The following is a 22,284-nucleotide window of genomic DNA, read 5'->3' on the forward strand; positions in this document are numbered from 1 at the left end:
GAAATTGCCGCGGCCTCTGTTGCTTAAGCTCCGCATTGTGGAGACAAGATGGCGCACTTCCTGGTTCTTCATCATCAACTTTACCCGCGCGCGCAAACTTTTCCCGTCCGCGCTTAGTTAACCTCCCATGCCCGGGAAAGACTAAGTCTACCGAGCATGCGCCTGGTGACGTCTCTCATTATTCTCCTCCCCGCCTGCTCTGAGCCCTTCCTCTTCCCTGCCAGCCTATATAAGGCATTGCACCGCCGCCATTAAACGAGACTTGATCAGGGTATTTGTCTTGTCTCCATTTCTCGTGTTTTCTTGTCTCCTCCATTCCCACTCCCCCTTCCAGGGTCTGTTCGACTGTCCTGCAGGTCGGGACAATTTTATTTTTCACTTGTTTAAATATATTATGTGTCTTTTATTGGATTTTTAAGTTTTTCTCATTTAATTTTGCACAGCAGTTTTAAGTTTGTGCATAAACATTTTCTGGCTTTCCGTTGATTTTATTATTGTTATTATAGAAAATAGGATTTTCTCTGCTGTGCCTTCTAATTGGTTACTCATTGTATTGATTTCTATATGATTATTTCCTGTTATGTTATCATAGTCTGTTATTGTTTGTAGCAGTTTTTTTCATGGATTCTCTTGGGTTTTCCAGATATAAAATCATGCCATCTGTAAAACTTCTTTCAATTTCTATTATCATTCCTCTAACTGCATTCTTCTATCTAATTTTATTGGCTGATAGCTTAGTATTATGTTAAACAGTAATGACAATAGTGGTATCTTTGTCTCACTTCAGGCTTTAAAGAAGTGTCTCTAGTGTTTTCTCAATGTATGAGTTTTTCAATATATTAATCAGTTTTTTTGGCAATAACGGTGCATAACGACAAAACCAAAATTAAATGGCCTTCACGGTAAGCACTGATTTATCTTTCTCGGGTCTATGAGTGGACTGTGGATTTCCCTGACTTCTCTGGAAGAATAAAGAAGAATAAAAGCAATATTGTTTTAAAAGTGAGAAAAAATGTTTTTTAAATAGTAATCCGTTATATAAATTAAGGGAATCACTGTACTATGTCCCAACTCAGTCAAATAAGATCCTTATCAAGACATATCCAATAGAAGTGTTGAATTTCAAAAAGAGACGAGGTCCTTTCCCTAACCTATAAACTTTTTGTTAAAAGGAAACAGTTTTAATTTTATATCATATGTAATAGAAGATCAAAGGGCAATGGAGTAATAATGAAAGAGTACTGGGACGATTAGGACCTAAGGAGTTTAGAGAAAAGTTTCTTCTATGTTAGAAAACAGTGAAATTTCCAGCTATTCAAGGGCTCAGAAAACATGCCACCTATGTAGTTTTGTTGAACATATGATGAATATGTGCGCGCGCGCACACACACACACAAAATACAGTGACACAAAACTTTAAGTTTTTTTGTTGTAGTTGACAAAGATTTTCTTTAATCTGACAATATTTTTCAAGCGTGCTTACAAGCATTGGGAAAAATTGATGATCAAAACAGAGGTTGACCCTTCCTTCATGGTGATTTATAGAGATAAACAGGAAAAAATAATAACTTTAAAATATTTTTTAAAACTTGTGGTGTACAAGAACATTTTGAGTTTTAATACAGTTTGGTTCTTGAATTTGGGAAATAATTTGATTCACTCAGCTTTCTCATGTGCATTCCATGAATTTTGACCCTGAATGTTTATTCTTCCAGTAAGGGAAAATGTGATTTTGAGCCACATCCTTAATCCCACAATACACATAAATGTTTTTTCAAATTTATTTTCTTTTCCAAAAAAAACCCCACACACACTTAAAATAATTGTGCTGAAATAAAACAACAACAACAAAATTTTCTCTCCAAGAAAGGAATCTTTGACAAAGATATTGGCAAAATACTTATATACTAACTCCTTAGATTTAGAGGTTAAAAAGATTGAAAAGGCCAGGCATGGTGGCTCATGCCTGTAATCTCAGCACTTTGGGAGGCCGAGGCGGGCAGATCACCTGAGTTTGCGAGTTCAAGACCAACCTGACCAACACGGAGAAACCCCATCTCTATTGAAAATACAAAATTAGCTGGGCATGGTGGTGCATGCCTGTAATCCCAGCTACTGGGGAGACTGAGGCAGGAGAATCACTTGAAATCCAGGAGATGGAGGTTGCGGTGAGCCGAGATCACGCCATTGCACTCCAGCCTGGACAAAAAGAGCGAAACTCCTTCTCAAAAAAAAAAAAAAAAAAAAAAAAAAAAAAAACAAAAAAAAAAAAAAAAAAAAAGACTAACGAATCATGAAGCATAAGTAATCTATTATAAAGATAGTGGACATAACAACTTACTCATAAAACTTGTAAAAAGTCCTGTGTTGGCATTTGTTAANAGTAATCTATTATAAAGATAGTGGACATAACAACTTACTCATAAAACTTGTAAAAAGTCCTGTGTTGGCATTTGTTAAAATCATATATAAAATTACTTCAATCCATGTTAAGTAAAAATCTGCATAGGAATAAAAGACTTTTCTTTTAAGGGTCTATTCATCATGGCAGTAAGCCTAACGCAACCTTATATATGATATCAGTATTCTGAATATACAAATAACTCTTTCAAATTTATAAGTGACATACTAAATGTGCTTTAAAAACAAATTGAAGACCTGAAAAGGTAATCGCCAAAACACTAAATTATTTTATGAAATTATGTCCAACCTCACTGGAATAAAATACAAATTTACTTAAATACTAAGACACAATTTAGCCTATCAAAATGAAAACCAGACAGTAGGAGATTTAAAATTTGACATTATGTTTCAGGAAAGTAGTTTGACAATATACATCAAAAAATATAAATGGTCATGATTTTGAGCCAATAATTCTACTTATATCAATTCACCTTAGGCATTACATTCAGAGATGTGGATATAGATATTTTCATAAGGGTACAACATATAACACTGCTTAAAATAAATGCTTTTGGTTGTCTGAATAAGATTTTTACTAGAATACAGGTAAATACAACTTCTTCCCAAATTTCCATAGAAATGGCTTAAAAAAAAAGAAAAATATCAAGAGAAAGGCTGTATCAGTAGTGAAAACAGAAAACAAGTCATCAGTCTTTTGTTTCTTACAAATTTATGTTAGCAAATCAGTATGCAGGCAGAACAGGCTTTTTAGATGAAGGCACAAATGCTAGAGAAGCAGGAAGGGAGGACACTGTTGTAACAACCTGACCAATGCAGATTCCAAGTAGGAAATGCTTGTTCCTGGGACCAACCCATACAAGAAGTGGGCAGTTTAATTTTGCACATAATACAGCGCTTAGAATGAGAAACAGACTAGGTAGATTGAAAGCAGCAATCAAATAAATATACAAACAAAATATTTTTGGCCTGGAAGAAGTTCTTGAACTTCTTTCTAAAGAAATTTTAGCTAAGGGAAATAGACCTAAATATAGACAAAGTTTGATAATAAAAAGGGCAAAGGAAGAGCAAAACAAAACTTTACAAATACTTTTGAATCAAAATCAGATTTTGGCAGACATCTATGCAATACTGAGTAACAAAAAACAAAACAGGAATTTTAAGGTAAAAAGATTGCACAACCAGAAAATATTTACCCAACCAAGTTGTCATGTCTATGCAAACACAATAGAAAACCATCCTCAGACTAATATACTTTCTTTAAAAAATTATTCAAAGATGAATTGTGATTGAGAAATAAATAACATGAAGAATGAAAGAATAAGGAAACTATGATTTTATAAAAATTTATTTTGAGGAATAGAGGCAAATAATTTGTCTAAAGTGTCCTATGGTTGAATATGGTATAAAGGTTAAAAAATTATTCTTGATGGAAAGGTAAATAATTTTTTAAATATTATTAATACAATGTAATTTTCAGATTACATCAACAAAAACGGAGACTACATTTATGGAGAAAGTAAGACAATACTGTCACTTATGAAAATAAACGGAGCTAATTATTAAAGTCCTGTGAGTCAGTTTATTGAACAAAATACACTTACAGGAATGAAATCATACAAATAGGCTTTTTTCATACCCTTGCTCCTAAATACCATTCAGATTTCACAGATTTTAGTCACTCTCAGATACTGATCAAAATTCTCATTTTTCTGATTTATAAAGTCTGATTTGATCTGAAGCAACAATGGACTTCCTTTTTCCTTTTAAATCATTTGTACTTCCCTCACTGATGCCGGGCACACCTGATAAGTAGAAAGGTGGTGGGTTTAAAGTTTTGCCTCCACTTCTTCAGCTAGACCAGTTTTGTCAGTAAAATCTCTCACCTGCAGCACCCTGATGTGGGCAGTGGTTCCTCTCGTAGCCAATTTTGACTTTCCCTTTGCTCTACCTTCAGACAGTCTTCACCACCTAAACCCAGTCAGTAGAAGTTGCCTTTCCCATTGGTCTCTCCCCTAGCTACCTTCCTCAAATGTGTTCCACAGGAAAATCTGTACTATCTTTTTTTTTTTTTTTTTTCTTTAAGTTCTAGGGTACATGTGCATGTGTAGGTTTGTTACATAGGTATACATGTGCCATGTTGGTGTGCTGCACCCATTAACTCGTCATTTACATTAGGTATATCTCCTAATGCTATCCCTCCCCACTTCCCCCACCGCACAACAGGTCCCCGTGTGTGATGTTCCCCATCCTCTGTCCAAGTGTTCTCATTGTTCACTATCTTTACCTGCCGAACTCTGAACCTCAGTCTATTTCCAACACACCTTTCTCACCTCTGTCAGGCCAGACCCCTCCAGCCAGTCTCTGGCCTTTAGGTATTTTTGGGCTTGACACGGACATCAGTGGTAGTTCCTTTGCAGTCCCTGGATTCTTGCCAACCTTTCTGAATATGCTCATAGAAGCTTTCTTACTTGACTGGGAGGATGTGCCAGACTTGTGTCTATGGAGATGGAGGAAGAAACCAGCATTCTCTTCATAGAATTTCTTATATTTTTCATAAAAACCACTCTCTCTAAGGAATTCTTAGCTTTTGCTCATATAATATCACGGAGAGAGATGCATTCATAGCTGACACACACAGTTTTGGATACCTCTTTTGCATGTCCTGCATACAAGTTCTATTGCTTAGAATAACACAATACTTTGCACTGTTGTTCTCGGATTTGAGGCCAGACTTCATGCACGGTCTTATTTTAACATTGTATTACATACTTAGTCCACTCTACAAATCCAAAGCCTTAAGTAATCTGAATCCTATATACCTTCTACCTTCACTCCCACTTGCTCCACACACTTAAGCTGCAATGGCTTTTTCTCCAGTTCCTGAATCTCATGTACATTCTACTGCTACTCCCTAGAATTTTATTATCTTAAATCTTTGCATGACAGGATCTTCATTCAGAAATTAGCAAATGCCACCTACTCAGAGAATCCTTCTTTGCTCACTTATCTAGAATATCCCATATCAACTTTATCCTATTCAACTGCCTTTATTATCTCCATAGCACTTAGAAATATCTGAAATATAGTCTGTCTCTCCCCACTTGAAGGCATATTTCAGGAGAGTGGGAATATTGGCTATATTGTACACGACTTTATTTTCAGGAATTGAAAAACTGCTTGCCCTAAGCTATGCAGCAATACATAGTTACTGAAGAGAAGACATAAATGTAAAAACAGAGCAAACAATATCTAGGCTATCAGAATGGTATATTCTCTATAAAGGAACAATCAATAAAGAAATAGAAGAAGAAGTAAAACAAAAATTCCAACTATGGAAAAAATCATGCCAGGCAAGTACAAACTTGCGTATAAGTACAAATATTCAAAGTTGCCTATTTATACTGAACAGGTTTAGTAATAAAAAAGGCAAAATTAATACACACCTTTCATTATCTTTTAATGTCAAATATCACAGCACCAAAGATGGTATTGAGGTACTAGAAAACGAGTTTCATGAGAGCAGGCTCTTTCAATTTTTTTCTAACTAATATATCGATAGTACCCAGCAAAATATCTAGAATATAGTAGATATTCAGTAAATATTTGTTGAATGAATGAATTACTCAACCCAAAGCAAAAACTGGCTGGGCATGGTGGGTCACACCTACAATCCCAGCACTTTGGGAGGCTGATGTATAAGTATCACTTGAGGCCAGGAGTTTGAGACCAGCCTGGGCAACACAGGGAGACCTCATCTCTAAAATAAAAAATACACAAAACTAGCCAGGTGTGGTGGCATGTACCTGTCATCCTAGCTAGTCAAGAGGCTGAGGTGGAAAGCTTGTTCGAACTTGGGAGGGTGAGGCTGCAGTGAGTTGTGATGATGCCACTGCACTCCAGCCTGGGTGTCAGAGCAAGACCTAGTCTCATAAATAAATAAAGCAAAAACTCACTATAAATTCAATAAACATTGAATAAGTGTACTTGAGTTGTGCAAAATACCATTCAAATTTTATGCAGACCAATTAGGCAAAAATAAATCGATCAACCAAAGTTTAAAATAAAGGAATTTATTATCATTTAATATTTCTTTTTTTTTTTTTTTTTTGAGGCAGAGTCTTGCTCTGCGCCCAGGCTGGAGGTTGCAGTGGCCAGATCTCAGCTCACTGCAAAGCTCCGCCTCCCGGGTTCACGCCATTCTCCTGCCTCAGCCTCCTGATGTAGCTGGGACTACAGGCGCCCACCACCTCGCCCATGCTAGTTTTTTTTGTATATATTTTAGTGAGACGGGGGTTTCACCGTGTTAGCCAGGGATGGTCCTCGCATCTCCTGACCTCGTTTGATCCGGCCCGTTCTCGGGCCTCCCAAGGTGCTGGGATTACAGGCTTGGGCCACCGCGCCGCCCTATCAATTATATATATTTCTTTGCAAACACCTTTAATTTCTTTATACTACTGTTTCTTTAATGTGATCAACTGGAAATTTCAACCTTGGTATTTTCATGTGAATTTTAAAATGAATGAATATTGTGTAATGAATAAGTTATTAATATAAGAATTCATGTTGACTATTTTACTTTACAACACATGACTATGTATTTTTGCAAACATCAAATAATCTGATTATACATCAGATTACATATTATAAAATCTGATTATATACCAGACTACACAGAATACTTTCATAAGTACCTAAAAGTCAGGTTTATCCAGGTATAATTTCCAATTACAGGTAAACAAACTGAATATTAATAGCAAAACTTAAATGAGAAATCATCTACTGTTAAGAAACAGTCTAAATTATAATTTCAATTAAAATCAAAATGACCTTTAAAACTATAAAATGCATATAATTTATATGATTAAATTATATACTACCTAATAACTAAGAAGAATAAGATAATCATTCTATTCAAAATTTTATAAAATGAGGCTCAAGTTGAAAGAGACAAATGAAGACTTTTACTAACTTTATTCACGTTTACGTTTATGCATATTTTGCAATGTCCACTTACTATTTTGGAATTACAAAGGCAATATTAATAAAAGATAAACAAATATAGATGATCACTTTTTATATGTATATGCTAGTGTTTCATTTTTTTTATGTCACCATAAATTTATTTTCAGGCAATTTGATAATATATTAACACTTGGCATACTCTGAACTTACAGAATAAGTACCACTCCATACTTCCTCATTAATGACTACCATTTTACAAGAGCTTCTACAATCACAATGAGAGAACCTATTGCTATATGTTTGCTGGTGAATACATTCAGTAAGGCACTCAAATCCTAGACACGAACTAACCACAGAACGCTCTTCCCCGTTTTAATAAATTGAAACATGATCTCATTTCCTTCATTTTCAATGCTTTTTATAGAAAGACACGCTTGTTTTGAACTTGTCTAAACATAGGTTTATATAAACTAATCCATTATCATGTATAGTTATAATCAAGGAAATGATTTCACATTGACGGTTTTTTTAGGTAGGGATAAGCAAAAGCACTGCAGCAGTTTCTGAGGGAATGTCTTCCATGTAGTTCCCCATACTTAGTACAATGCCTGGAATGTAGCAGGGACTAAACACAGTGAACAAATGGGCAAACCTTTAATTCCCAGGGATCGGCTACATATTGCCTTGACTGGTAGATCATTTCTCCAGAAGAAAGGAAGAAACCAAAAACACAAAAACAATCTTTTTAAACCTCACTGGATTTTCTTAGAAAACAGTTTTAATTTATATATCTACTGCAATTCTCTTTGTAAAATATATTTAATAAAAAATCCAAAGCAAACGTCCTGTCATTCATTTCTTTCAAAAGACAAATCATTTCAGTACTTCTTCCTTGAAATGTCTGCAATTTCTTCCTCTGGCCTCAGAGAAGGGCATCGGTTCCATGCTTTACAATGTCAAGATAAAAATCCAGGAGGGAGAAATCTTGTTGTAATGGAGAGCTGTTTTCATCTGATACAAAAAGGCTCTGAATCTTCAATACACAAGGTTCTGCGCTGCCTGCCAACAAGGAGTGGAACAGGTCTGCCACGACCATCCCATAGGTGATCTCTGAGGAAGGAACTACCGCTCTGTTGAGGCAGTCTGCAGAAATGTTGTGGAAGAATCTTCTCTATCAGCTTTGATTCTACACGGATGCAAACATCATGTCTTCCATCAACTACAGTCATTAAGGCTGGCCTATAGTATATTTTCTTCATAGTAAATGGTAAGCAGCTAAAACACTGTTTATAGATCCTGTTCTCATCTGTTTCTAGTTCCAATCCACAATTTGCACAGCCAGTATATACGATGTTGGGAAGAGAAGAGAAAATACTCTTCAGAGAACTGTGAGCATTTAGAGCTATCTTCTGAGGAAATGCCAGCTCTGAAATCTGGGCTTTACTTAGAATCACTCCTGAACACTTATCCTCTAGGTGGGTTGCTAAGTCTGATATCTTCACAAAGGAGGGTGTACTTTTTTGAAATTTTGCTTTAAATGTAATTGCCCTTATATCATCATCAAACAAGCACTCACAGGATGACCAAGGCATTGTATGCAATTCTAGGTTTTCTAGTGTGTAATTGCGCTGAACAAAAAGATATTTAAATTCCCTAATATAACCTTTTATCCTTTGAAGTTGATGGTACCAGGCTGCTCCAGGACCCCATAATACAAGCACATAATGTTGATCTTGGGCCTGTTCCACTGTTAACATAACTTTTTTCTGCTTCCGTCCTTTATAACTGTATACTGCCTATTCTTCAGGCTGAATAGATGAATAACTCCCAAGATTTAACAATTGACTGCTAAATGTTGATTGTAGTACTGTCTCGCCAACCCATTGGTCCTCATGAATAACAACATCTGAACACCCAGCCGGAGGCGGGTGCGGCCTGCGAGCAGATCCGGCCGCCCGCGGGCCGTCCCCACCCCACCCCTCCTCTCCCTTCCTTTCGCTAGTGTTTCTAAATCATTATTGCACAGAACGCTGCTTTACAGCATATTTATGTTTGTGTATAGGCGATAAAAGTCTCATTGTCTGTTTGAAAATACCAGAGGTAAACAAAATAGGGAGGTATTTTGACTCCAGGGCTAATCAGAAAATTGATAGTGAATGCATATTGCTGACTTATATGCCTGTTTAATCTACTTTACTAATAAATACTTTTCTTGGCATATCTATTAACAATTTCCAAATCTAGTATCTCAAGAAACCAAGTTTTAGAACACCATTCTATTATGATACAAGAAAACATGCATATTAAATCAGTAATTTTCTAGGAAGATATAAATGGCCATAATTGACAGAAGAAACAAAACAAAATGAGTCAATAATAATTAAGTATGTAAATCATTTGTAAAGAATTATAACCAAAACAAGCTACATCCCCAGATCATTTGATTAATAGCTTTTTAAATGGTTTTAAATAAAAAAGTTTATGGAATCTTCCAGGAAATAGGAAAAACAGTTGCCTAGTTAATATTATATATATATTGCTAATACAAATATGTATCAAAGAGTCAAGACATTAAAATTTCAAAAATAATCTCATTTAGAGATATCCAGTGACAAATAAAATATCCAGTAGTATAGTAAAAAAAATCCTTGACAAAGTAGGATTATTGATCATACATTCAAAATTACTTACATTTTAGGAAATTTTTTCATGTAATTCTTCCTACCAATAAGTCAGATAAATGGCTCAGCAATCATATTTATTTAATTCAACCAAAACTAAAATCCTTCATCCGCTTTTTTACCTGATCTCTTTTGCTGTTTCTAATTTGAGTTGTCATAATGACACTAACTCATACTCATGTGTGATAGATAGTAAAATAAAGAAGGAAGTACATGGACAAATAAAATAATCAAAATTAATATTCTTAAGGATCATGACCAAAGATATATAGAAATAGAAAGTTTTAAATTTTTTCTTGTTATAAGACAGTGACTTTTAAGTTTAGAATTAAGGAAAATCACATTTTTTTCTTTAATTTTCCGTATCAGTTTTATGAGATGAATTTTATTCATTTTTGAATACATCAATGACATTTATCTGAGGAATCCTAAGAATCAGTATAAAGTTCACACTATGCAAATATCTCTTATATCTGGAAAGGCTAGGGCTGAAAAGTTCCTGTTGAGATTAGCATAGATTCAACATTTGGAGTCTAAAGAAAGATAGAAAGCAAGAAGACTGAACTCTAACAAATATCAAAAAGGTCAATTATAAGCCTTGATCCAGTATTTTCTAGAAGATTACTGCTCCTAAATCTCTCACTTGGCCAACTGGCACACTGGTAGGTGTATGTTATTGCAACAAATAGGTTTTTGTTTCCAACACAGAAAGCTATCATCTAGAACTAGTGTATTTTTCTTTCTCCTATTTAATTCATTCATTCAGTTATATACCTGCATGTTATGCAGAATTACATGTAGAAGAAAGAATTACTGTGATTGAAAATGCAAAAATAGTTAAAGAACACTGATGAGTAATATCAAGGAAAAGGACTGCAGATCAAGAACACTATACCACCCAATCTTTTTATAATAAAACACAGTATTTGTGAATATACTTCTTTTGGAATGGATGAGCAAGGTGAAGGAAAGAACATTACTCCCACACATCAAAATATGTATTTCCGTGACTTGAACAAACTGTATCATTGTGGTTAAAATAAAGGTGTTGCCACAGAATATCCTGAAATATGTTACTTTTGGTAGAACCCACCAGAGAAATTTCTCTTAAGTGGTGGGAAAAAAATAAACTATCTAACTAATAAATTAATGATGCTCTCCTAAATATATAGATTTTCTTTTAGCATTATGGATACCATGATCACTTTTCTTCTTTTCTTTGTTTACTAGGAATGTCATAGGCAAATCTGTGGTCCTTGAACATGTAGTCTAGGATTTGAGCATTTTGACTTTAATTGTATTTTTTGAATCTTTGATTTAGTAATCTATTTTATTGTATGTCAGTGTTCACAATTCTGTAACATATATAGAAAAGAGATTTTTGAAATACCGTACACTGAGTCATCAGAACCTCCCTATCTCTCACAATCTAGTTTTTTCTATTTCCATGTCATTATCTTATTTAGACCTTGAAGTAACCTACACACTATATTGTCTTCACTAGGTTTTTGTTATAACAGTCCCTTTAACACTACTTCCAAAGTTATCCTAATTTTGTAACTTCCCATTCATATTCAATATTTTTTACCATTTTATTGCAACAGAATATAATTAACAGCCCTTCAAGCGCTTTCTAAATTGATTTTTAACAAACAATATGCTTCATAGAAAAATATGAAAACATATGCAAGGCTAAAAAACGAGGTAAATATGTTACTCTGGACCAAAAATATTGAAGGATAGAGACAGCAATATTGTTATAAATATAAATTATCATCATTTTGCAACACAAAGTGATTGTAAACTGATCAAAGTTCTCCAGTCAAGACTTCTCTCACCCATTAGTACTAGACTTCCCCTTCTTCTACAACCAACTCCAAATCTGGATAAAATACTCGACAGGCATTAAGCATCAGAAGTGAAAAACTCTGATTCTCAAGAGAAGAGAGATACATGAGGTGAACTGCACATTTACCCTTTCTTTCTACCTGTGGTCTCTTTCTAGATGTTGCTACAAGGATATAGAAACCAAGGAGAGCACAGAAGTCTTGGTAAGTTGAAGAGGCAGATGTTGGACATGCTGCTGAGGTTGCTGGAATGTACTGGATAGGGTACCAAAGAGGAGACAGCTGGACAGAGAGATGGGCACAGAACTCTGATAGAGCTCCCTTTATGTACTTGGCTGAGAGCTGTGGAGAATATGCACAAAGAAGGAAAAATAAAACAACACACACAGACACACCATTCTAGCAAGTCAAAAATAATTATCTCTCCTAAATATATGGATTTTCTTTTAGCAATATTGATACTGTGTTCACTTTTCTTCTTTCCTCTGTTTACTAGGAGTCTCATAGACAAATTTCTGGCTTATCAATTTGTGTAATTGATAAAGTAGTGTTACAGTAATTGATTTGCCCAAATAAACAAAATGTAATATTCTTTAAGGAAGACAACATTCAGATTCTCTACAGCACATCAACTACAATGTCCAGAATATAATTTAAAACAATTATTATTAGAAATATAAAGAAACAAGAGTATGTGGCCAGAAATGAAGGCAGCAGTTAACAAAAACAGACCTTCAGGATGACCTAGATGTTGGAATTAGCAGACAAAGACTTCAGTATAACTAGTAGTAATATGTTCGGTGAGTTACATAAAACATATAAAGAATTAATACATAGACAATCTAAATAAATAGGAAACACAAACAAGAACCAAATGAAAATTTTAATACTAAAAGTTATATCTGACAATTTAAAAATCTTCTAAATGAATATAACAACAGACTTGAGACTAAAAAATAAAAGGTCAGAAATCAAAGACAGACAAAAATAATTCCGTGACAAGATCAAGTAAAGAAAGGTTGAAAAACAAAGGAATACAGCCTCAGTAACCATAAGGCAATGTCAAGCAGTTTATCATTGCATGCTGGAGTCCAAGGAAGAAAACAGGGAGAGAATAGGAAAGAAAAATATATTTGAAGAAATAATATCTGAAATTTCTCTAAATTCAGGGCAAATTTCAATAAATAAGCTTGGTGAACTCTAAGAAGGATAATTACAAAGAAAACCCTACATACTTTATCTTAGTCAATTTTTGAAAATGAAATATAAAGGAAAAGATACATTGAATATAGAAAAATATGAATATCATGACAGCAGACTTTTGATTGGTGGGAAAAAATGGAGGCTAGAAGATAGTGGGGTGATATTGACTATGTGATACCACTATGTAATGATATCTTTAAAGTATTAAATAAAATACTAACAAAACATTCAAAACCCCAAAATGTCATATGTACTGTAAATATCTCTCAAAGATGAGGATGAAAATTAAAATTTCCAGATAAACAAAAGATGAGAGAATTAGTTACTAATGAACATACACTTCAAAATATGCTAAAGCAAATATTTTAGACTGAAAGTTACTGATACCAGATAGAATTTCAGATCTGCAGAAAGAATGAAGATCACCAATATGTGGGTAAATATGAAGGAATATTTTTTTTCTTCTCTTGATTTCTTCAAAAGTCAATTGACCAAAAAATAAAGTGTATTATTGTAAAGTTTGTAACCTTTGTAGAGGTAAATCATATAACAATGAAGAGAATGGAGTAATTAGAACTACACTATTGTAAGTTTCATTTTATTTTGAAACTGACAGATTGTATATTTTCTGTGAAAATTATATTTTGAAAAATGTATACATTGTGGAATGGCTAAATCAAACTAAAATATACATTACCTCACATAGTTATAATTTTTGTGGTTAAAACATAAGACCTCTCTTAAAATTTTTCTAGAGTACAATACATAATTTAAAAAAATAGAATACAAAATATAACACATTGTTCTTAACTATAGTCACCATGCTGTTCTTAACTATAGTCATATATCGCTTGAACTTACTCCTTCTATCTTCCTGAAACTTTGTAACTTTTGACTAACATCTTCCAAACTTCCTCTCTCACCACCATCCAAGTCCCTGTTAATCACCATTCTACTCTCTACTTCTATGAGTTCTACTTTTTTAGAATCAACGTACATATGCAATCATACAATATTTGTTTTTCTGTGTCTGGCTTATTTCACTTAACATAATGTCCTCCAGGTTCATCAATGTTGCCCCAAATGAGAGAATTTTCTTCTTTTTCTTTGCTAAATAGTATTCCATTGTGTATGTACACCATATTTTCTTCATTAATCTGTTGATAGACATTTTAGGTTGATTCCATATGTTGGCTATAGTGAATAATCTGTTGATAGACATTTTAGGTTGATTCCATATGTTGGCTATAGGAGTGCAGTTATATCTACAACATGATTATTTTATTTCCTTTGGATAAATACCCATTTGGGATTGCTGGATTATATGTTCGTTCTAATTTTGGTTTATTGAGGAACTTGCCTATTGTTTTCCATAATGACTGTGTTAATTTATATTCTCACCAACAGTGTGCATGAATTCCCATTTCTCAGCGTCCTCTCCAACATTTTTTATCTTTTGTCTTTTAGATAATAGCTGTTCTACCTGGAGAAAGGTGATATTTCACTATGAATTTAATTTCTATTTTCCTGATGACGAGCATTTTTTCCAAATACCTGTTGGACGTTTGTGTATCCTCTTTTGAAAAATGTCTGTTCAGGACCTTTGCCCATTTTAAAATCAGGTTATTTGTTTTCTTGCTATTGAATTGAGTTTTTTCTATATTTTGAATATTAACCACTTATCTTATGTATGGCTTATATTTTCTCACATTGTATAGGCTGTCTTTTCACTCAGTTGATTGTTTCCTTTGCTGTGCAGAATCTTTTTAGTTCATCCCATTTGTCTATTTTTGCTTTTGTTGCCTATGCTTTTGGGATCTTATACAAAAAATCATTGCCCAGACACATGTCATGGAGCTTTTCAGCTATGTTTTATTCTAATAGCCTTACAGCTTTGGCTCTTAAATGTAAGACATCTTTTTTGAGTTGATTTTTATATATGGTGTAAGATAAAGGTTTAATCTCATTCTTCTTCAGGTGCATTTCCAGTTTTTCCAACACCGTTTATTGAAGCCACTCTACTTTCTCTATTGTGTATTATTTGCTCCTTTGTTAAAAGTCAGTTGGCTGTAAATCTATGGATTTATTTTTAGGTTCTTTATTGTGTCGCATTGGTTTATGTGTCTATTTTCAAGCCAGGACTATGCTATTTTGGTTATATAGCTTTGTAGTGTATTTTGAAGCCAGGCGTGTGATGTCTCTAGCTTTGTTATTTTTACTCAAATTTGCATTGGCTCTTCAGGGTCTTCTGTGATTCCATATCAATTTTAGAATTTTTTTCTACTTCTGTGAAAATATCATAGATGTTTTGATAAGAATTGCATTGAATCTATAGATCACTTTGGCTAGTATCAATATTTTAACAATGTTGTGAGATTTTAAAATCTGTATATGAAATAATTCTTAATTCTAGAAGGAAATGTAGAATATCTTCATGATCTTGGGATGGGCAAACATTTCTTAGAGAAGACACAAAAGCAATAATCTTAAAAGGGAAAATTAGACTATATCAAAATTAAAATTTTGTTCATCAGAAGAAATGAAAATGTGTATAAGCTACAAACTTAGAGATAGTAGTCTCAATACATATATTTCAGTGGTCCCCAACCTTTTGGCACCAGTGACCGGTTTTGTGGAAGATAATTTTCCACAGACCTGGGCAGTGGGGGAATGGTTTTGGGATGATTCAAACATTATATTTATTGTGTACTATATTTCTATTATTATTATGGTGTAATACATAATGAAATAATTATATAACTCACCATAATGTAGAATCCATAGGAGACCTGAGTTTTTCTTCCTGCAACTATCTGGGGGTGATGGGAGACTGACAGATCATCAGGCGTTAGATTCTCATAAGGACCATTCAACCTAGATCCTTTGCATGTACAGTTCACAACAGGGTTCATGATCCTATGAGAATCTAATGTTGCTGCTGATCTAACAGGAGGTGGAACTCAGGTAGTGATGCGAGTGATAGGGAGCAGTTGTAAATACAGATGAAGCTTCGCTCCTCCATGGCTCACCTTCTGCTGTGTGGCCGAGTTGCTAACAGGTCACGAACTGGTCTGTGACCCAGCGTTTGAGGACCCCTGATATATTTGACCTGCCCTGTAACTTGTATCCAAACTAATTGAACTACTCAGATGGTTTATACAAGTACATATACGAATGGCCAATATGCATAAGAAAGGATATTTAACATCATTATTCACCAAAAAAAAAAAAAAAAAAGGAAAATTTAAAGCTGTCACTTCATTATTAGAAGAGCTAAAATTAGAAACTGCCAAAATTACATGGAAACAGAAGACAAATTGATTATTATCTAGAGTGGGAAGGAGACAAAGTTACTCATTAATGGGTATGGGGTTTTCCTTTGGAATAATGAAGATACTCTGGCACTAGATAGCACCAATAGTTATACAACATTGTGAATGTACTAAATGTCACTAATGGTAAATATTACGCTATATGTATCTTACTATAATTATAATAAAATAATTGCCAATACCAAAAGTTGTCTTGGACGTAGAACAAGAGAATACTTATATGTTGGAGATGAAAGGGTAACATGTTATGATCATTATGAAAAATATTTTGGCAGTTACTTTTTTCCTAATGATTTTGATAGCCAAACTTAGAGCCTATAATCCCAGCACTTTGGGAGGCCAAGGTGGATGGATTACTTGAGGTCAGGAGTTTGAGATCAGCCTGGCCAACATGGTAAAACCCTGTCTCTACAAAAAATACAAAAATTAGCCGGGCATGGTAGCAGGCGCCTGTAGTCTCAGCTACTTAGGAGGCTGAGGCAGGAGAATTGCTTGGACCCGGGAGGAAGAGGTTGCAGTGAGCCAAGATAGCACCACTATACTCCAGTCTGGATGACAGAGTGAGAGCCTGTCTCAAAAAAAAAATAAAAAATAAAAAAAACAACAACTTAGAAACAACTCACATATCCTTTGTCAGAGCAATGGACAAATATCATTTTGTATCAATGGTGTAATCATTTCCAACAATAGGAAAAATGAGTTTCTGACACATGCTACATGCAATATATATGCATCTTGAAAACAACATTGGAGTGAAAGAAATCAGATCAAATGTATACATATTGTATAATATTATTTACATGGAATTTAAGCATGGGCAATATTATCTATGTTTGTACAAATTAGAGTATGTGGGGAGAGATTTATTTGCCGCAAGTGAACCTGTTGAAATTATGGCACTTTTGTTAAAAGTCAGTTGACTGTAAATCTTTACAGGAATATTGGTTACACGGTTGCATAGACATTCAATATGCACAGGATTATACTTTTAAGATTTGTACATTGTACATATATAAATTTTACTGCAATTAAAAGAAATGAGCATGTTGAATATAGACCCAGTTTTATTTGTAAAAACAAAGATGTAGCTCTACAAACATTACTATGTACATTTAAAAGAAAGAGAAATAAAGAACTGTATGCCAAATGGTTAACACTGGTCTTCTCTAGGGGTAAATATATTTAGAACTTTCAATTCCATGTTCCAAAATTTGTGGTTTATATATTTTAAAATAATATCATGAGTAGAAAATAAGCACCAATTAAAACATAGAAACATTACATCTAGTTATACCAAACAATGCTAAATGTGCATAAAAGAGGAATAAATGGATAATTAAAAATATATATGAAAAGACAATTGAAGTGAAAGATTTTGACTATTTTAGTTCTCTTATCATTCTGATTGATCAAAGTGGTAAAATCACACAAAAATCAAATTAACAATATTCTCCTACATAATAAGATAATTAATAGACATTACTGTTAGTGACCAAATGGTGTTTGGTCATATAATAGTCATATAATAGTCTAAACATAAGATTAGATTAATACATAAAATCAGAAATATCACAGAGTATTTTTCCTGACTGCTATGTATATTTAAAGTAATATGACAATATATCTATAAACAACAATCTAACAAACAAAAACTCAAACAATTGAAAATAAATTTATAGTCCCCTACTATCAAATTAGTGAGGAAGTAGGTCAGGAATACACCAAATCACTATTCAGAAACATACAATAAGAATACAATGTAAGTCTTTAAGGAATATAATAAAAACATCACTTACGGGATGTCAAATGGTAAAAATCTTAATCATGGATATAAAAAGGGTTAACACTGTAGTGTATGAAGAGTGCATTCACATTTATATGAACATTAAGACAGCAATAAAGAAATGGGATAATGATATAAAAAACACAAGTAGGAAATCAATTCATTATAAAATAGTATAAATTATTAATCAAATAAGCACAAGAAGAAGAAGCAATAATCAGGTATAATTGTACTTAAATAAATTAATCTATTTAAATATATATATTTGTGTACATTTGTGTGTGTATATATACATATATATGCAATGTTGATATGACTATAAGGTGGTCACATTTGCATAACTGGTGGTGATATAACTTGGTATATATATATTTGGATTCAGTAATCTTATTCTTGGAAATGTATTTTAAAATACTAATTCAATTTATTTATAGCTATAGCCTTAAAGACTCTTATTGAAGCTTTATTAATAATTGCAAAATTGGAAGGAAACTAAATGCTATATAATAGAAGAATCATTAAGTTAATTAGGGCTTATCAGTTCAATGAATTTTGATGCAGACATGAGAAAAATAATTACACTCACTATTTGATAACATGAATTATGCTTACTATGCTATATTGAACTCAAACACGCAAAATATACTTTGTGTAAAATTTGCTTAGCATATTTTTTAATATTATATGGACAGGAAGTTAGGATGAACAGAAAATAGTGTTTCAGAGTATATATAAATTCTTAATAACATTGTCTTTGTGGTATGAAGACCTTTTACTTTTGATTATGTATATTTCTTTTCTTTTCTTTTTTTTTTTTTTGAGACAGAGTCTCGCTCTGTCGCCCACGCTAGAGTGCAGTGGCCCGATCTCAGCTCACTGCAAGCTCTGCCTCCCAGGTTCACGCCATTCTCCTGCCTCAGCCTCCCGAGTAGTTGGAACTACAGGCGCCCGCCACCTCGCCCGGCTAGTTTTGTATTTTTTAGTAGAGACGGGGTTTCACCCTGTTCGCCAGGATGGTCTCGATCTCCTGACCTCATGATCCACCCGTCTCGGCCTCCCAAAGTGCTGGGATTACAGGCTTGAGCCATCGCGCCCAGCCGATTATGTATATTTCTTTATTGCTAGTTTTTAACCGTAAGTAGGCAACGCTCCTGTAAAAAAACTATACATATTTGCATAAATATGTATATATAGACATGTATATATATGATGATCCCCATGGTTTGATTTACCATTTTTGGACTTTATGATAGATTTTTTGGGGTGGGTTGTAACCCCCTTGTATGTCAAAAAGCATCTGGACTTAAAATAGTTCAACTTGTGATTTTTTTACTTTTGATGGACTGACAGGGTATTAAATATGTTTTGACATACAATATTTTTGACTTATGATGGATTTATCAAGATAACTCCATTTTAAGGAGCATAGGTAATATGTATATATACATTTTTACCTACATATTTGTATATATTTATATATGAATTTTATTTTAATTTTTTAAAGTACTAGATGCTGTGTTCAGGATCAGGGATACAGAAACAGTTAAACTCTGCCTTCTAGAAGCTCTCAGTCTCCATGCAGGGGACCACGTGGCCTATAAACAGATTACTGTAAGGCAGTATGAGAAAGTCAGAAAGCTCTGGGAACACACAGGGAACATGCAAAAATGCACAGAGTCATGGCATTAAAGAAATTATATTATGGTCAGTTTTTAACATGCCCTTTACATTGTTATATTATTATTTAATAATAAATATTTAATTAATTATATTTGGATGTTGTTTGTTAACATAATAAGTTCTATGCTCTCAACTTTTCTCAAGAATTTACACTATCAGTTCACAGATTTCTCTTCAATCTTACTCTTTATTTTCTCCTACCCAAAACCATTATCCTAGCCAACATATCCTATTTAGTTATTTCAAAAACAGCATTTGTAAATTTCTTCCCCTTCAACTTTGCTTACATTATTGTTCTAAACCAGCGGTCTGTAAACGAAGTCCATGGGCCAAATTTGTAAATTTTTGTAAGTGAAAATTTTTTCATTTACAAAATGCCTATTTTTGTAAATGAATTTTACAGTTTAATCAACTCATCCATTTATGTATGGTCTATGACTGTTTTGAACAACAAAAGCAAAGACAAGTAGCTATGACAGAGATCATCTGGCCCATAAAGCCAGAAGTGTAAGTATCTATCTGAACCTTTACAGAAAAAGTTTGGCATTCCCTGTCCTAGACTGTTGTCCAAGACTTTAATGTTCTCTTTACTTGTAGAAATATTACACTTTTTCCTTCCCCACAGGCTCAATATCATTTGCCATCAGAAAATTGAAAACTAAGACAACATCGAGATAATAATACATATCTGTCAGAATGACTAAAATCTAAAAACACTGACAATATAAATATTTGTGAGGATTCAGAACTATAAGAACTCTCATTTATTGCTGGTAGAGATAAAAAAATGGTATGACTATAGAAAATGGCTTGAAAGTTTCTTATAAAGCTAAACATAGTCTTACTGTACAGTTTCACAGGTGTGCTCTTATATATTTACCCGATTGATTTGAAATGTATGTTCACACAAACACCTTCCATTAATGTTTATAGTAACTTTATTCAAAAGAGTCAACAACTGGATGAAACCAAGCTGTCCCACAATAATAGGTGAATAGATAAACCAACTCTGGTTATCTGTGTAATGGCACAGTATTCACCAATAAAAAGAAATGCACTATAAAGTCAAATAAAGACATAGATTAACCTTAAAGGCATATTGTTAGGGAAATAAACCAGTCTGAAAACACTGCATACTGTATGATTCCAATTTATATAACATTATGGAATGACAAAACTTGAGAGAGTAAACCTATTATTGGTTGCCAGGCATTCAGGGGACAGTGGTTAGAATAGGTGAATCACAAAGGTATTTTTAGGGCGTTAAAAGTGTTCTGTATGACAATCTAATAGTGAGTACAGGAATTAAGCATCTGTTAAAACTTACAGAACTTTACTGTACAAAGTGTTAACTTTTATGTATGCCAATGCTTAAAAAATCATTTAAGGGTTGAGGGAATTCCAGGATAAAATACTAAATGTAATAAAACAACATGACTATACTACAAATACATAAAACAACCTCACCAAATGGAGTGGCAGATAAAGCACTGATATAAATAACTTTAGATATAAGCAGAGAGTATCAGACTGAAGGCAAAATAAAGTATACATAAAAATTGCACTCTGGGCTGTGTGTAGTGCCTCATGCCTGTAATCCCAGCACTTTGGAAGGCAAAGGTAGGAGGATCACTTGAGGTCAGAAGTTCAAGACCAGCCTAGACAACATGGTGAAATACAAAATCTAGCCAGGCATGATGACACTTGCCTGTAATCCCAGCTACTTAGGAGGACAAGGTAGAATTGTTTGAACCCAGGAGGCAGAGGTTGCAGTGACCCAAGATCATGCCACTGCATTCCAGCCTGGGTAACAGAGCAAGACTCTGTCTCAAAAAAAAAAAAAAAAAAAAAAAAAAAAAAAAGAGAGAAAAAATTACACTCTGGTTGATAACATTATTTTCCATGGCATAGGCATTAACAATTCTAAAACCACCACATATGTATAGAAAAATTGAACAATAAAGTGGAAGAAGATGGTAGGAATCTGATATGGTTTGGATTTTTGTCCCCACCCAAATCTCATGTTGAATTGTAATCCCCATGTGTCATGGGAGAGACCTGGTGAGAGGTGATTGGATCGTGGGGGTGGATTTCTGTGATAGTGAGTGAGTTCTCATGCGATCCAATGGTTTAAAGGTGGCACTTCCTCCCTATCTCTGTCTCTCCTGCCACCATGAGAAAATTGTGCCTGCTTCCCCTTTGCCTTCTGCCATAATTATAAGTTTCCTGAGGCTTCCCAGCCATGTGGAACTGTGAGTCAATTAAAACTCTTTTCTTCATAAATTGCCCAGTCTCCAGTATTTATTTATAGCAGTGTGAAAATGAACTAATATGGAGTCATATTTCTAATTAATGGAGCAGGAGATTATAAA

At 33.8% G+C, this 22,284-nt stretch overlaps 1 protein-coding gene across 1 annotated transcript; it reads right to left on the bottom strand.

Moving 5' to 3' along the window:
• Positions 1 to 8,308: 8,308 nt before the first annotated feature.
• LOC108529932 (protein FAM35A-like) lies at positions 8,309 to 9,146 on the bottom strand. Its single transcript, XM_017872502.1, is given in 3 exon segments — positions 8,309 to 8,545; positions 8,547 to 8,698; positions 8,831 to 9,146. Coding segments are annotated over 3 exon segments (702 nt in total). The 5' UTR covers positions 9,144 to 9,146.
• Between the last annotated feature and the right edge of the window lie 13,138 nt (positions 9,147 to 22,284).

This window comes from Rhinopithecus bieti, unplaced genomic scaffold (genome assembly GCF_001698545.2).
Source record: "Rhinopithecus bieti isolate Rb0 unplaced genomic scaffold, ASM169854v2 scaffold_5476, whole genome shotgun sequence".
Classification (NCBI taxonomy): Eukaryota; Metazoa; Chordata; class Mammalia; order Primates; family Cercopithecidae; genus Rhinopithecus; species Rhinopithecus bieti.